We start from the raw sequence: 18,684 nt of genomic DNA on the forward strand, positions 1-18,684 counted from the left end.
TACAAAAATGGAAAATATTCTTGTTTTTCACTGGACAACTTATGGAATACCCAGAGCTGCTGTTGACTAACAGCTGAAGTGTAAAATGGGGGATTCACATTTTGGAAGACATACTATATTTGTATGATTACTTTCACTATTGTTTTCACTGGAGGAACAAGTCAAACATTCCTTATTCCTTGGGGCAGATGTCCATGATCCTAGAGGAAACTGGATCTCTTAATGCTCTGCTAGAGGGTTTCAGGCTTCTTGATGACATGGACATAGTGAATTCAATAACACAGCTTACTTCTGAGCTGACTTTGTTTCCTTGAGCCTGCATTCTTTTTAAAACAGCTACTGGCATTTTGTGTCAGCCTGTTACTGGAATCAGCTTTTTTTTGGACATCCTGGATATGGCATTGGAAAGAAAAGGCCAGAGATTTGTACTAACTCTTAGCTCTGCAACAGAGTAAAGACATCGCCAATATTTCTTTTTTTATCTTTCTTTTGCCAAATCTGTCTCATTGAGGAAACTCTTTAGGGCAGTGGCTATAAAAGTTTAGTTTCTAATACACACTAACCCTGACCACAGGGGGGTCTGTAAGCATTGCAGTAATAGTAACAATATGTAACGCTAACTGTGGATTTTGAAAGGATCTGTATTCTACAAATGCATTTGAAAGAAACACAAGCAAAGTGTCATTTACTTCCTGAAAAATGGAACTGCTAAGCATTTATATTTAAATTAAATGCTTTTATGAGTTCATTAAATGTTATTTAGCAAGTTTATTATAGCGAAGGCATGTTACCTACTGCCGTAGAATGAGGATTTTATTGGTTTTTCATAGTTATCTTTTGTAGCAGCATTTGGCGGGTAACAAATGAAATTTGCTTGTTAAGGTTAAATTGTTCTGTGCTGCTGCTCAGCCACACAGATATAGAGGATGAGACAATGGAAAGAAGTTATTTGCTTTATTTGGGCACACATAAGAATATATTAATATACAGTGATCTTGACCTGCCTTTGAAGAAATGTTTATTCTCTGGAAGGCGAATAACTTCATTCTTGTCTGAATCACTCCCCTGAAATCCTTTTCATGCAGGAGGCTGCAGAAATGCAACTGCAGGAAGAATTGGCACAAATAATTCTGTGCAGTCAAGGTGATGATACTCAAAACAGTCTAAGGTCAGAGCAGAATGGACACCAGTATCAAAAGATGAAGGTTCTCTGGAACTTGGAATGGAAAGTTCCTGTTTCTCTATGCATTTTCAGTAACACTACATTTCCTAAATCATGCAGATGTGGGACAAATAATGTCTGATTCTCCCTGAACCGTAATTTTTTTATACTTTAAGAATATGAAAACATGCTGTTGAATAAAGCCCAAATCTGTAAGTATTCCATCCTATTTTTTCAGACTCCTATGTTTTCTTTAAATTTCAAAAAACTTCTGGAAAACACACTTTGCAGATATCCTTGTAGCCTAAGCCCATTTTGATAGGCCAGTTGCCTTTTTTTACCTATCTGAGAGGTCCTTGTGATACAAGGTCAGAATGATAAATTTTATGGTTTTATTCTTCATGTAGGAAAAGTAATATAATGCCAGCACTATTTTATTACCCTGCAGTCATTCTGTTACTGTGCAACTTAAAATATTTCAGCCATCAGCATTTGGAGAAAAGAAAGTTCATAGGTGTACAGCAGCCCATTATAATTTGCCTGTAAAGACTACATTTCTTCTAGTCACCCTGACTAGAAATATAGTTATAGATCAAGGTACTGGAGTGTGTTTTAAGGTGAGCTGAAGAAATGGCAAACTAAGAATGCACTGCATTTGCACTAGTATAACCAGTGCTATAGGCCTCCAGTATTTCCGTTTAAAAACTTAGTTAATATTTCTTGCTAACTAGAAATGTTTGGACCTTTTCTGAAGTCTGGAAGGGTTTATGAAACCTATGCTCAAGTCTTAGTTGAAAAAAGAGTCTTTCTGTAATTTAAAGGTGCTTGGCACAAGTCAGCATGGTAAAATCCCAAAGATGTCAGTTTGCTTGACCTTGAACTGCCTTGCATTCAACTTGCTTCAGTACATCGTGATATGAATTTAAAGCATTAGAACTACTACATGTTATAGGAGAGTACTCCTGGTCTACAAGCTGAAGCACTGATTATTATCCTGGAAATCAGTGTGCTGAAGCAATGTTCATGTATTTTCTTCCTGAGTTTTTAATTTCACTGTGAAAAACTTAGCAATGAATAACCTCCTTCAACTTATGTGTCAATGCCTAAAGGACTCGTAACTCATCTCAATTTAAATTAATGACCTTAGTGATAGTATTAGCAATTGGTCCATGGCTCTCTTGAGACAGATATTTGCATGTGGAATTTGGTTAGTCCTGCTGGCTATTACTTTTCACTTTTAATTAGGTGTGATACTGTTGCAGGAAGAGAATGCAAGGCTACTATCAGCCACAGACAATTTTGATTTTCTATTGGGTATTCTGCTCTGTTTTGTTTGGCTGTGTTAGTTCCCTCACAATGTATGTTTAGATCAGTTCAGCAAGGTACCACAGACCTAAAAACTGGTCTGTGTGGTTCAGGAATAATCATTACAAAGAATTACTATATTGAATTAATATTACTAGTTTACAAGAAGTAGAGAAATTGGTATATGACATTCCCTTCTAGTACTATGTAAATGTGACATAATGACATATTAATGTGACTCTTAATGACATAATAGGTCTCTTGTGATATCTCTGCCCAGAGTCACAGAAAAAACAACTATGTAAGCAAATGAGGGTAGTACTTTTCTGAGACTACCTGGTTTGCCTGCATGCCTGAATGAGCAAATGTACAGCAACAGTAGAGTCATGTTCAGCTTTGTATCAATAATAAATTTTGCTGGATCTTGGAATATATTTCTGTTTCTGGATGAAATTCAAAGAGAAGGAAACCTTCTGCTTCGTGATCACAGAAGATTCCTGAACAGAAAGCATACATATCTCGCAAGGGCAGAAGGTGAAGATGAAGGCATAAAAGCATTTTTATGCCAAACTCCAATTGAACCTTAGAATGGCCTCCTCTGTGCTTTTCAAATGCCTTTCCTGAAGTATTTGGCTGTTTGTAGTTAATCAATAACTTATAGTGAAAACCAGGCAATTTTAATGAAAGGAATCTATACTTTTGCAATAGAATTTTTTATACTTGTGCAAGCTCTTTTTTGTATTTTATGTGCATCTCATACAAATATACAATTCATTTGTGTGGAAATGTACACTCTGCCAAGAACAGTGGGAGTTAAATCTCCTCAAAAGACATCTTTGTTCAAATTCACGTTTCTAGAATGCACCAATGAATAGCTACATAGAAAGTGACTCAGTTGTATCAACATCCTAACTATTTTCTTTGGGAAAATATGGTATCAGACACACAAGCAACAAACTATTTGGGTAAAATGTGGAAGTATTTTAATATTACACTTTTACATTAACGGCGGATGATCTGAAACTGTATGAAAATGAGTAATACTAATAGAGCATGTCAAAAGTGCATGGTGGCTTTGTCCATTAGGCAGTACCAAGATACCACACATTATAGTCTTTTTCACTTTCTTAAGAAGATGTATCTACCCATATAAAAATGGACTTTCTTCCATGTGTTATATATAAAGCAAACTGCAGTGCAAATTTTGATTAAAATGTTGCTCTGTGGCCTTTCATATAAAATTTAATTTTATTTAATATTGCTTTCTACATGTATGCAGAAAATGGCAAAGCAAAATTAATAAAAGGAGGCTTATAGGAATGTGGAATGAGAACAATATATCCTTGACAAAATTTATTTACCTAGCTAGACTTTCATTTCAAAGTTAGCAGCACTCTGTGATACTGGCATAATATAGGGGGTCTTAAAACTCTGTTAGACATTTCTAGCCCAATTTAATTTATTCCATGGAAGTTTAATCCCTCACTGAACAGAGACGGGGTGAATTTCAAAAGTCATAATCCACTGAAGTAAAAAATCTTTAATGACAACATAGGCAGCAGACTTCAAGAGTTTAGTTTAAATTCTTTGTAAAAATGTAAAACGTAGGGCAAGAGTTAATAGGATATTTCATACTGTTATATTTCAATCCTTTTCCAAATCTTTATAAATTCACTTGCATCTCCACCATTAGAAATATTCGGGCTGAATACCTTCACTTTTAAGGCAAAAAGCAGAAAGCTGTGAAATTGTAATGTGAAGATTTTCAGAGTTTATTGTCAGTCATTTGGTCCTTCAGTTCACAGACTATTCTATGGGAAAGTATAATGTTTTCTAAATTGAAGAGAAGTTATGTTTTATAAACTAAACACCTTCTGTTCTGCCTTAACTAGACAAGAAAATGAAATCAAGCTATGTAACAGCACACCACATTCATCCTTCTGCTTCTCTAGGATTTTCACGATTGACTTTAGTAGTGGGTCCCACAGATTTGGCCCACAGATTGAGATGAGAGAGTCCATACATTTTGTATGCATTCCAAACCCACAGTTTAAAGATTCCCATTGACAGCTTAATTCCCAAAGTACCTGTAATTCAGACAACATTGCCTTTTTTTGGACCTGGAAGCTCCTCCAATGCCAGCCACACAGTTAAGCTTTGCCTGGCCTAAGTATCCAGGTTTCTGCCTGAGCCCTCCAGGAAAAATGCTGCTGCCTTACTACCTTTTGTTGTTGCCTGCTGGACCAGAATGTCGGTGGCATCAACTAAAGCTAGGTGGTGATCAAAACAAACAGGAGGAGAAGGTTCCTCAGACAGTCTGAATTGAAGAAGTGGAACTACTGGTTGCAGGGTATTTATTTGCTGGAAGAGAGAAACAGGCAAGTTCTAAGTGATATTTGTTGAAAATTACAAAATTTATAGCCACAAAACCACTTTAAGAAGTCCTTGAACTGCAAAGCCTTCAAGATGGGAAAGATTTTCTGGCAGATATAGTATATTCTTTCCCTGATATTAAATTTCTTGTCAAAACCCAGCTTTTAGCCATTGTTGTATACATGGTACAGGACTAGATGGACTTTTGGTTTGACTTGATAATGTTTGCAAGCTCTTGATTCAAATGGATGATAACAAGCAGTTGCTTTTTACTCTAGGAGCTGCATCTTTGAAGGAAAACCAATGAGATTCCTTCTTTGAAAAGCAAGAGTGACAGCAGTTCCTGTCTTCACCCCTGCTTTCCAGGGAAACGATGGAACATTTCTTAGGGCTGGCTTTTCATCACTTCCTACCTTGGTTTTGGTTCTTGGTTCAAAATAACAAGTCTTCTCCAGGCACTTAGAGGAGCCTGGATGTTTAATTCTGAGTCTGATTTCCACTCTGGCAGTTTGTGAAAGGAAAAAGAAAGTCATGTGTTCTTATAAGCAGCTGTACTGGCACAGCTGAGAGGGCAGCACTGGCAAAGTGAAGCAGATTAAAACAAGAGAAAAATATCAGCTAGGGCACTACTACCAGAAGAAATGTCTCCATAATTACAGTCTAAGACTGATTGTTTTCAAGTGTGTAACTATCTTTAGATGACTAAACACTTTAAAATCCTGCTTAGTAAACATTTTTGTAGTTTCTAGTGATCAGGACAAGCTCAAGAAGCCTAGTCTTTCAGACTCTAAATACCTGTGAAAATGGTTTGTCTGACTTAATCAAACCCCAGAGATAACAGAACACAAAGCTGCACACTGTTTCTGAAAGGAAAACTCCAGGTGGGAAATTTTGTCTATCTAAAAGGAGGAACAATACTAGGAAGTACTAGGAAGTCCGCACACCTTGCTGAATGAGTAACACAGCACTAGCTTGAGCGTGCTTAGAGATATATGGGTAGCAGTGGACTTGAACACAACTAAGGCATTTCAGAAAGTGGTTAGTCACAGCAGTAGCTCTGCTGCTTCCAGTCTTCAGCCTTCGTGCTCTCTCCATGGTGTTCTCTCCAGGGCAAACTATACACTGTAGATCAGATTTTTCTTGCTTACTCTTAAGCGTCTAGATGGAGAACATTTATTCAACCCTTGAAGGTTCATCAATACCTCATGGAGACAGAGGACATCATTCTGTTTCTCATTTGATTATGGAATAAGCCTAGATAAAAAGTTTACACCTAAGATCTGAATTCCAGGTGAATGAATTGATCTGCGGATGGCACAGAACATGTTCTCTTTCCTAACATGTGGCAGACCACCACTTTCCTTCATGAGTCTGTTAACATTCCTAGGAGTTGTGGCACTGTCACAGCTTAGCCCACAGTCAACATGAATGCGAGGGAGAGGATATGAGACCCTAAAGTGAAATTTGACACGGTAATTCTTAAGTATTCTCACCAGAAACCAGACATTGAAAGTGTTTTATGACCTTCGCACTTCCTGAATATTATTTGAGACTTCCTAGTTTTCAGACTTATTTATCATAGGCAACTTATACTGTGTAGAAGAGCAGTGTAAAACTGTAACTTTTGCTAGCTATTTTTCTTTAGCAGAACAGCCCACTGCAATATATTCATATTTTATGATCAACACCTGTTAAGAATTATAATGTCCCTAAACAAAGCAGTATATCTACTATTTTATTAGTGTCCTGATCTTTCTGTGGGTAAAAATCTTTTAGTTATTCTTTGATTCTTAGTCAGGTCTCAAAAAGATATCAACTGATATAGGCACTTTAGTTTCAATGATATTCATGTTTCACTGAATTTATATCAGCTGTCATCAGCTGAATTTATGTCAGCTTCTGGCCTTGCATAACCTCTGTTGTGTGAATGATGAAAAAAGGTCAGGTAGCCACATTTTCTTTCTAACAAGGCCCATTCAAAACAACCATGATGTCTCATAGATTAAAACTAAAAAAATAAAGAATACAAAGCTGAGCTGAGCCCAGATGATAAACTGATTTTATGAGTCTTCAGTGTCCTAATTTCAGCTGGGATATAGTTAATTTTCTTCCTGGTAGCTGGTGCAGTGCTGTGTTTTGGCTTTAGTCTGAGAATAGTACTGATAATACACCATTGTTTTAGTTGTTGCTAAGTAGCACTTACCCTGATCAAGGACTTCTCAGTCTCTCATGTTTTTCCAGTGAGGAGGGGCACAAGAAGGTGGGAGGGAGCAGGGACAGGACACCTGACCCAAACTAGCCAAAGGGATATTTCAAACCACAGAACTTCATGACTAGTATATAAACTGGGAGGACTTGGCTGGTAGATGCTGTCAATAGCTGCTCAGGGATGGGCTAGGTATTGGTCAGCAGGTAGTAAGCAATTGTAATGTGCATGCCCTGCTTAAGTTTTATTTCTCTCTCTTTCCTAGTATCATTTATTATTGTTGTTGTTGTTGTTATTGGACAGGCTTAGAGAGTAGGGCTTGTTCAGCTTGGAGAAGAAAAGGCTCAGGGGAGACCTTAGAGTAGTCTTCCAATACTTAAAGGAGGCCTACAAGAAAGCTGGGAAGTGACTTGTCTTACAAAGGCATATAGTGACAGAACAAAGTGGAATGGCTTTAAATTGAAAGAAGGTAAATTTTGATTAAATATTAGGAAAATATTCTTTACTATGAGGGTGATGAGACACTGACACAGGCTGCCCAGGCAAGTAGAAGATGCCCCATCCCTGGAAGTGTTCAAGGCCAGGTTGGACAGGTCTTTGCGCAACATGGTCTAGTGGAAGGTGTCCCTGCCCATGGCAGGGGGATTGGAACCAGATGATCATTAAGGTACCTTCCAACACAAACCATTCTGTGATTCTATTATTATTATTTTTTTTCCATTAATCAACTCTTCTTATCTCAACCCAAGTGCTTTATCTTCTTATGATTCTCCTCCTTATTCCACTGGGGTTGAGGGACAGAGTGAGCAAGTGGCTGTGTGGTACTTAGTTGCCGACTGGGATAAACTACTACATTGCTAACTAGGATAAACTACTACATTAAGGTAGATTTACACAAAAATTGCTGTAACAGTGTGTATTAAGTTCAATTTCCTAGCTTTAAGATAGTAAAAAAAATTAAAAAATTACCTTCCCTCTGTTTTTCTGTGACAAAATATCAATTTTCTTGTGCTTGAAAGTGATTAGCTTACAAAATATTGTTGAAAACTAGAGATGCATCTTTTTTTATGGTCAGTAGTTAAAGGGAGTCACCATACAGATTCTGCAGGGTTTGTGGAAGGACCTCTGCTGTTCACTGCATTTGCAAACGACCTGGGAAAGGTGAATGAGAAAGTTTGTTGGTGATGAAATATTTTAGAGTAGAAAAGATAAGAGCCAACAGTGAAGAATGATAGAAAGATCTTACCAGAAGTAGTAAATAGGCAGAAAATTAAGGAATTAAATTCTGTGGGAGTAAATGTAATGTGAAACGCATGGGGAAAAATAAAATCCCAGCTTCATTACATAAATGGTATTGAGATTCTGGGGTTATGACAGCTCTCTGCAAGCATCAGTTCAGTGCTCATTAGTGATGAAAACCAAATGAAATATTATGAATTAGTAAAGAAAAAAGAATGAATAAAAAAAAAAAAAACACATTTGCCACCATACAAGAACGTTGTTCTGCCACATCTTGAATTCTGTATGCCATTCTGGTCTCCTTATCCTAAAGATAGAACTGGGAGCAGAATCAAGGATGTTTCAGAGAAGGACAAAAAGAAAATCTAAAGGTATAGGTATAGAATAGCTTCTATACAACAGACTAATTGTGAGACCAACGAGGCTGGTACTCAAGGCTAGAAAAAGTGATCAATATTTGCTTACTACTATGAATAGATATAGCTGAGGCATGTTCTGGTAGTCTAGAAGCAGGATAGAAATCATCAAATTTTGCACTCAGTGATATTTGTAGAAAAAAATATGTACAGCAGCAAATAAAAGCAAGAAGGAGCATGGCAATTTTGGATAGAGACAGAATTTTTCATCTGGAGGACAAAGGGTTCTCCAAAGAAGGTGTCAGGAGCCAGGTTCAAAACAACGAGAGGGAATAGAGCTGTGAAAAATCATTGCTGAAGGAAATTATGGAGGTTAAAAATTTACAAAAGGTCAGAGTAGACAAATGCACAGAAGAGCAGTCTACTGAGAGTTACTGAAGTAGAAAACATACAGAAACAATATCTGGCAGAGGAATCCATCAGTATTTGACAACTGGGAAAATACTAAGGGACTATCATATGCTTACCATGCTCTTGCTCTTCTCCAGGCATCTCTTATAGCTGCTACTGCAGACAGGATGCTTTTCTAAATAAGTCTTTGGTTTGGTCCTCCAGAGCTCCTTTTGTGTTCTTCTTTGACACAGTAGGTCAGGATTTATCAGATTCATCTGAGTTTGCATTTTTTGAACAACTAACGTACATCCTTATTCTTTTCATGTCATGTATTAAAAAGGCTTTTAAGTTAAAACCCGAGGGGTCTATTTCTATGAAATATCAATCCATGTAGTTTTCCATGTTTGTCTTCCCTTTCTGAAGTGTCAGTTTGCAACAGGTACAAATCCTTCACTGTATTTTATTGTTATAATCATATCTCAACTTTAATTCTCAGTTTCTTTATTTCTGTAGAATATTGGCTTTGACTTGTCTGGAAATTATTCACTAAATAAAACATTTATATGCCACTAGTAACTTTGTAGTGTCTAGACAGGTATAGAAGAAAATTATATCAAAAGTAGAACAGTAAAGTATACCCAGATTTTCATCCACCCATTGCATTAACAGGATTAATATGAAGAAACAGGATCTAGCTAAAATTTTCTGAGTGCTGTCCTGCCTTGATAATGGTCCAGCTTATATTTTTGTTCATCAGTACTCTCCTACCTATGCTGCATCTGAGATATCTGACAGAGAAAACAAAATTCTGAATTCTTTTATGCAGAGCATGTACAAACACAGTGCTGCCAAATTCTGACAATGCTATGCCAGCGAAGCCAATCTTGGATTTGATTAGCTATTTACCTGAAGAGAGAGATTTTCTACCTTGAGGATTAGATTGTTTGTTTACGTTTTTATTTGCCCTCAAGTAGTCTTACATTCAGAGAAATAAATACATAATTTCTAAACCAAACTATAATTATAGGTAATGAACTGTAATAGAGCTAGAATGAAAGAAAAATAGTGAGAAATCAAGAGGCATTCTGTACCTCTTTGAATGACTACTTTTTAAAATCTCAAATTAATCAGTCTTAAATTAATGTTAAATAACTATGGTTGATTTTACACTGAGAAGGGGTCCTAAATCACCACTTGAGGCCTTCATGGCTTCCCAAGATGCTTTTCCAACTTTTTTTCTCTGTTCCAAATATTCAGGTTTGGCCTGACAGAGAATTCAGGGCTCAGCATCTTGAAAGAGAACTTGAAAATTTCTGAGACAAATAAACTGCCCATCCTTTAGTCCTAAATGAACTGCACATATTCATAAGAATACATTTAATGATGTTAAACATCATCATAAAAACTTCTTCACCTGCAAAAAGGAAGACACAGAATGATGTAAAAATGATGGAGTAAAAATTGAATTACAGGTCTGTTCCTATGTCTTTTTTAATGATGCTTTGGGATATTGTGCCCAGTAAAACCACTGTCTTTGCTCTGTCCTAGAAGCAGAACAAGAAATGGAATAACAATTTGTAATTATTCACTAGAAATGAGTTACCAGGGAGTCAGCTCCTGGTATGTTTATGGTATCAGTAAACTTTATTAGGTAGTGGAAATTCATACTTTCCATTAAAAGCACAAGACTGAAACCAAAGGTCAGTCTCCTGGGCTTACTGGGTGATGTTCCACGGATATTTGTAGCATTGGATAAGCATTTCTAAATCTTTTTGCTCTCTACTATTGTTGTATATGGATGCTTCTGACATCGTAATAACACAAAACCACTTTTCTAGCTATGAAGTAAGGGAGGAAATCCCCATTCTCAGACCTTTTGCAGTATAGATATATTGCCCTGTAGTATTGTGGGTTAATCCCGGTCATCAGCTAAGCACCACACAGCTGCTTGCTCACTTCTTCCCCTTCCTGCAGCAGGGGAAGAGGAAAGGAAGAATAAAAGCAAGAAAAATTGGGTTCAAGATAAAAAAATGTTTAATAAATGAAGGGTAAGTGGAAGAAGAGAAGAGTAGAGAAGGGAAGAGAAGAAGAAAGAAGAGGAGAGGAGAGGACAGAGAAATAATGCATAGGCAACACTCACTGCTTCCCATGGGTAGAGTGATGCTCAGTCAGTTCCTGAACAAAAGGTGGTTAATCCCTCTAAAGTCCTCTCTATCTTTTGTTTGCTAAGCATGATGTTATATGGTAAGGAATCTCTCTTTGGTCAGTACAGGTCCCCTACTAACTTACTGTGAACCCCCCAATCTATTCACTTGAGGGGCAAAGAGAGAAATGGAGAAGCCCTTGATGCTGTGCAAACATTCTTCAGCAAGAGCTACAACATTAGTATGCTACAAGTGTTTGAGTCAAAAAATCTTAACCACAGCGCCTTATAGAAAATTAACTATACCCTAGCCAGGCCCAGTACAGGTTTCTTAATGTATCATCTAGGAGTGGTACTTGGGTGTGGAAAAGAAGGAAAATTTGTTTATAGGAAATGCTGGTAAGGTACAGTACCCAAGTTTCTGAATTATATGCAAATCTACTTAAGACAGAGGACAAAAATGCCACCATAGAATTTGGGCTGCCATTTTAAATTGAGTCTTTTTTTCATGCACCACTAAAATAGATCTATGTTTCAATAAGCTAGTTTTCACACCACTAAGTGCAAAATTTCATGGATTTGCATGATCTTTCCCGTATTATTGCAGTCTTGTGTTGGAAAGAAGAGAGATGGAAGTATATTGTGGGTTAGTTCATGTGTAAATAACTGCTACATTTGCAGAAATTCTATCACACAGCAGTGCTCTGTATTATTTGGCGTGTGAGTCTCTGAGGATACATATAGCCACTTTCTATAGCACATAGTATACTAACAGTACATGAAAAAGCAGTTGGCTGGAAAATGCTAGTGAAGAGCAATGAATTCTAGAGTTTTTTTATTAACCCTTGTAGGCTGTTTTTTTCTAGTGCTTACACAGACATTTGACCAGGGGGGGCAGGTTCAGGCCTTCAATCAGGAATGCACCCTGTTACCCACAATGTAAATCACAGAGGTCTTGGGGCTAACTGCACGACCAGAAGTCTTTCAGGTATTTCAAAATCAATGATAGTAAGAATCAATTGTATTTGTTAGATCAGGTATGAAGCAGGATAGCATGCATGGAATCTGAATCATCCATTTTAATGAAATACACTGGCTTTCAAAAAAAGCATGTGTCGGGTCAGCCAGCAACTATTGCAGAAAATGCCTCCTTCCTTTCCTGGGTGTTCAGTTTTATACGTCTGAAACCTCCTTTTTAAAAGGTTTCTATACCATTGCATCTTGTTACATGGAATTTGTACTGTAATCCTATGAAATGTAAATCACTGGATACAGAAAGCAAAACAAAGGAGGAACCAGCTGTGAACAAAGAAAAATATAGTGGTAAGTAATCTGTATTCTACCTACAGATTACAAGTATACTAGCTCTGCTGGCTAACTACTTAGATTCATAGCAGGCTGACAGATTCATGATACCCAGGCACATTTTCCCTTTTATCCACATTTCTTTTCTTATTCTGTACTCCTTCCCCATATGCCAGAGCAAAATTATATTTTGAGTCTCTTTCTTTCTCCCTGTGACATCTTCATTGCTGCTTCATTAACCAGTCCACCACCAGTGCATTTCATTACAGCTTCTCTCCTAGCTCACTGTGCTGATGCTAAAATGCAGCTATTAACTGGCTATCAAAATACTAGTCTGTATTTTAATCCTTACTTCTGTTCAAAAGAGGAGGATGTAATCTCTGGCAAAATCCCAAATAAACCTCATATTTTACCTATCACACTTACTGGCCCACCAACCGGAAATGCTCTGGAGAGGTATAGTGTGAGATGTCAGATTTATTTACCTATTTATTCACTGTAAAAGGCTGGGGGCATACCTCCTATCTGATCAGTGTATTAAGACAATTTAGTCTGATTTTATGTATGCACCTTCAACTGACCTTGAAAAAGTACTAAAGTTAATGAAAACATGCTTCAATTTCATGATTTTTAGGAAATGAAAAGGCCATGCTGTGACAGATATCCTCTGTGACATATAACTCCAGTTGTACCAGTAGAGAGGGGACATGATTTAAATACTAGCTGGTTTCCAATGGGTTTCCTGGGTTGGGAATATACTCGATTCATTTTTAAGTGAAGAGGAAAATATAACTGCAATTGAGATAGAAGCATGTAAATCAGAGCCAGAACACAGAAGAATAAACCAGGCATATTCAGAATCTCCTCTGTACCCATGAAAAGGAAAATATGAAACTTCTTGGCCTCTTCAGAGGAATCAAATGTCAAAAGACGTTGCAGTGTCTGGTGTGAATTTTTTAGGGGAATGGGACTAAGGATGATGTCGGTCCCTTTCGATCCTCTGTTGTCTCTGTCAATTCCAGCCCTCCCTGTTACGCTCCATCAGAGCTCTCTAGCAGTGCTGCATGTCAGACAGCTGCGAAGCCGCGTCTGTTCTGTTTTCCACACAATTAAAGCAAAGAGAAAAAATATAAATAAGACAAATTATTCTTACACTAAATTATGTGAAAAACTGTCTGAAGTTTTGGATTTTGTAGGAACATGGTGAAAGATTTTTGTCTTTTTAAAAATGTGGTTTTGAAGGATTTTTTAATTACCACTTTTAAATTGATGGCCCTATTTTTATTCTAAGTATGTAAATGGTTTTCTGTCTTGCACACATCACTTTTCGGTTTGGGGAGGAAGATGTGAAAGAATAAGTGAGGAAAAAAAATGCATGTCATGCTAGCTACAGACAAGGCAAATCAGTAGCTAATTTATAAGGAACTATAAGAAAAGACTGACTCCTCTTGCGTTAATTAAGGTACAGCACACAGTATGTAGAGTTGCCAACAAAAAATTCATTGAGTTTTTAATTTTTCTATTATTTATACTGTAGTTGTGACTGAAGGTCCTAGTCATGAACACAGACCAATGTGTACTCACAAAAGTAGTGGGAAAAAAATATTACTTTTATTAGATTTATAATGACACGGACTCTGAGCATGGTCTGGCTGGCACCACCAAGACAGTACCCTCACAGTAAGCTTTGGAGGCAGCAAAAGAAGATGAATGTGACTCTTATGGAGGAAGATACAGTCATTTTACAGAGAGAATATTCATGCAAGAGTACTTCACTTGGAAACGAGAAATGTCCAATGAAAGCCACATATAGACTGTGTACCTTAGTTTTTACAGTAATTCATTCCATACTTATCACTTACCGGCATTGCAACAGAAGTGATTTACAGGCTGAAGAATAATGTGAATGGCTGAAATTAAATTTGAAGGCCAGTGTAAAAGACTGACAAAGGAGAATTAAGAAATAACTACTCGGAAAGAAGAAGAAAATGGACATTTATATTTTGTTTTACTGGGTACAGAGATATAATTTAATAAAAAAAATCCCCTATGATTTTAAAATCTGATCATTTTGGTCTCAGGTGGGAAGGATGGGGTTTGTATTGCATATCTCAATATATCCTTTCTTTCTTCTTCCCTTCTTTCTTTTTCAGGTTACCTGTGCAAATTTAACAAATGGAGGGAAAACAGAACTTCTAAAATCAGGAAGCTCCAAATCCACACTAAAGCACATATGGACAGAAAGTAGCAAAGACTTGTCCATCAGCCGACTGTTGTCACAGACTTTTCGTGGAAAGGAAAATGATACAGATTTGGACCTGCGATACGATGCCCCAGAAACTTATTCTGATCAAGATCTCTGGGACTGGCTGAGGAACTCCACAGACCTGCAAGAGCCTCGGCCCAGAGCAAAGAGAAGGCCCATTGTCAAGACTGGGAAATTTAAGAAAATGTTTGGCTGGGGAGATTTTCATTCCAACATCAAGACTGTGAAGCTAAATCTGTTAATAACTGGGAAAATCGTTGACCATGGCAATGGGACATTTAGTGTTTACTTCAGGCATAACTCCACTGGTCAAGGGAATGTATCTGTGAGCCTAGTGCCCCCTACAAAAATAGTGGAATTTGACTTGGCACAACAGACGGTGATTGATGCCAAAGATTCCAAGTCCTTTAACTGTCGAATCGAGTATGAAAAGGTTGACAAGGCTACCAAGAACACACTCTGCAACTATGACCCTTCAAAAACCTGTTATCAGGAGCAGACCCAGAGTCATGTGTCATGGCTCTGCTCCAAGCCCTTTAAAGTAATCTGTATTTACATTTCCTTTTATAGTACAGATTATAAATTAGTACAGAAGGTGTGTCCTGATTACAATTACCACAGTGACACACCCTACTTCCCATCAGGGTGAGGACCAACACGTGTCTGAGACTGAAGCCTGGGGAATAAAAAAGGTCGTATGACAGGGCTGTAACTTCGAGGAGGAAGGCCACATCTATTGCCTGGAATGTGTCTACCTACTGCTGCTGATGTCAAATGGCTACAAATATGTTAGTGGAAAATAATCTAATGTAATTTTTGCCCAGTCAGCTCCATGTATCAGTCTAGCTGTAAATCACTATCAATATGAAATAAAACCATACGCATATACAGAGACACACACTCTTTTCATCTCACATCTATTGAGATTCCTGTTAAAAGAGCTTTCATTTTCTGATATGTAAGGTTTCAGGATAGCAAAATGGATTAATTAGATAGGAAATGGTTTCTAATGCAGACTGTTACGGAAATCTCTTCAAAAGTCCCTTGGGTACACACCAATCAATGATCCCCATGCATGCATTCTATTGCTTGGAGTAGCTGTACTGGTAAATACTACTGTAGGAGTAAACACTTGTCAAAATGGGAAAATTGTGTGTCTAGAGTTCAGTATTCCTTATTATATGAACACAGCAAAACATTGTGACTTTTTTCCAGCATACAGTAGGCACATTCTAGGTGGTGTTAGGTGGCTTTTTTCCATGGAGCAAGCCTGTTATTAGTAAAGATGGGCAAACATTTGGAATTTACATGTGGGTAGATATTCTGGTTTCATGTTTATCTGACTCTTTAATCTCTGATTCTTTAAACCTGATTGAGTTTAGGCCAAATAAGGTACTTAAAAATTCTGCAACTGATAATTAAGGAGGAAAATGCCTGGTGGAGAACATGTAAGTTATAAGTGGCTGTCTTATCTTTATTACAAAATATTGTAACAAATTCAATATCCTAGTCTTCATTTGTATGAATGGTTTGTATTGTACATAATTTAACCAGTGTTATTTGAGCTGCTTATTAATATTAACTTGTAATTGTCTCTCTGCTTGTTATTGGTTACAAACAATCAAGGAAATGAGGAATCCGTTTTATCAATGTAGCTGTAAACTCCATTAAAAGACAGAACTATGTACAAAGCATTTATTCAGCTAAAGTCTTGTTGAAAGTTATACATATACAACATTACAGTCTGTCTGTATTTAGATATTTTCTTTCCACAGAAAAAAAGTGAACTGTACATAAAAATAAAAAATCTTAAAGTTGAGTTTCAATACGTCCTGTGTAGATAGTAGTTTAAATGGATAAGCGGATAGCACTCCAAGTCTGACATGGTTTTCAATCTTATCTCTCTCATATGTACATATATATGCATATATTTATAAACTTGTGTGTGTGCATGTATGTATGTGCATATGTATGTGTGTGTGTGTGTATGCAAATACATATAGGCATATAACATATACAATAATTTCTTGGTCCCTATTCCTAGCAAGCAGATGTTACTGCTGAAGTATCTTGGTAACCTGAGTGGCAGCCCCCACTCAGATAAGAAATTACAGGAGCAGGGCTTTGTTTAAAATGATTTATTATCATTAAAAAGTGTGGAAACATGCAGCCACTCTCTATATACACAGGCCTGTCTTTGCCTTAATTCTAGCCTTCTCTGAGGCACAGATCTCTATGGAATGAAGAGATTCCTTTTGATGGCACAAGGGCATTTTGTTCCTATAAACAAAAAGCTCATAGCTTTTGTTGTTTTGTTTTTGGTTTGGCTTGGGTTTTGTGCATAGTAGCATACTTTACCTCCAGCATCCAGGTAACCAGCAATTATAACAAGTCCATGCCTACAAGAAGGCTGCCCAAAGAGCTCAGTATTTCATCTTGTGTCTTTCAGAATTATCATTCCTTATAATGTTTTCTTCCCTCTTCCACCCTCACATCCCAGGTTCTGTGCTCTTATGTCAAAGCCGTGAATGCAGATATGGGCCATCTTCCAAATATGCACAGCACCATGAACAGCTTCTTTAAAGTCCCCATAAACACTCCACGTATGTTTCAAGAAGTGAGAAGTTTGAAAACTTCCAGTTGTGGACCTGTCTTGTTGAAATGTGCAGAACCTAAGTGAGAATGAAACAAAGGAAATGGATGATTTTCATATTGATGTATGTGTAGTAGAGGAGACTTCCATGTTATTATTGATTTGGCTTCTTTCCGTGGGAACGTTTGTGGGAATTTCTTTATAGACATATATATACATTTCACAGAACAAACCTGTGACCCTGGACTCTGTGAACATTTGGAGAAAGAAATGGTCCAAGCCATACAGTCCAGACTCTGGTCTCAGTCAGGAATATGCTGAGATGTGATTTTTCTTTTCTTTGACAGGAATTATGATTGTACTGGCAATGTTTAGTCTTTTGTGCTTTATTGAAAATAACTGTTCTGAATATAAACCGTAAATATATTTGTACTATAACCAAGAGTTAAATCTTGTCTCTATTAAAGTAAGTACAAAGTTGAAGTCAGTACAAATTTCCAGTCAATAATATGCAGAATTCCAGTGTTAAATATGATTAGCAAGCTTAGCAATCTGTAATTGAGCATTAAATCCTTTGTGTTCTTCTTTATATTTCTGAAAAATTGATGTGAAATACTGTTACTGGTAGTTCAATTATTTTTTTTCCTTTTTAAAACTTCCTATAAATATACAAAGTATATGCATTCTGTTCATAAATATGCATATTTATCTACTTTTCAAGTAATATAAATATGAATCTGCCTTTGTCACAATCAGTCACAGTATTTTTCAGTCTTAAGCATTTGAAGAGCTTGCTGTTCTTCATAAGGATTCTTGAGTTTGAACTTGGACCGAGTTCTTTTGGTGATCTGGTCATGAAATAGTTATCTAATATGGAAATATATAACATGTTCTTAGGTGCTAGTTCATTGCATTTCTCGTTGGGAAGTATTTCATGTTTACTAACTTTGTTAAAGAATGTTTCTGGTTTTACCATTTGGAAAAAAGAATTTAATGAACAGGAATGTGTTATTGCAGTTAAACAATGTATGTATGAGTATCTGGGTCTTGCACACGAATAATGCCTTAATGGAGTGCTAGGCCAGGCAAATATTGCCTCAACATAACTCACCAATTCTAGACTTAATAAAGATGTATATCTCTAAAGGTATATTTTTAGGATTAAAGAAGGTCAAGTTATTTATTTTTAAGAAATTAAGAGACTGGTTCTGTTCAGTAAAACAAAACCCAAAACAGTTAAAGCATATTTTTTGTCTTATTTTCACTATATAGAGAAATCACAAATAGGGGTATTTTAGTGAAACTGACTACTCCTGCTGCAAAAACACATGGATCATGCACAT

The 18,684-nt window shown here is 36.8% G+C and overlaps 1 protein-coding gene across 1 annotated transcript in view; it reads left to right on the forward strand.

Annotated features, from left to right (window-relative positions):
• Window positions 1-15,397, forward strand: part of NXPH1 (neurexophilin 1) — a 145,741-nt gene extending 130,344 nt beyond the window's left edge. Inside the window, exon 2 of the mRNA XM_065669214.1 lies at window positions 14,636-15,397. Coding sequence (XP_065525286.1) covers window positions 14,636-15,397 — 762 coding nt within the window. The remainder of the gene's footprint in view (window positions 1-14,635) is intronic.
• Window positions 15,398-18,684: the final 3,287 nt, after the last annotated feature.

This window comes from Lathamus discolor, chromosome 2 (genome assembly GCF_037157495.1).
Source record: "Lathamus discolor isolate bLatDis1 chromosome 2, bLatDis1.hap1, whole genome shotgun sequence".
NCBI lineage: Eukaryota > Metazoa > Chordata > Aves > Psittaciformes > Psittacidae > Lathamus > Lathamus discolor.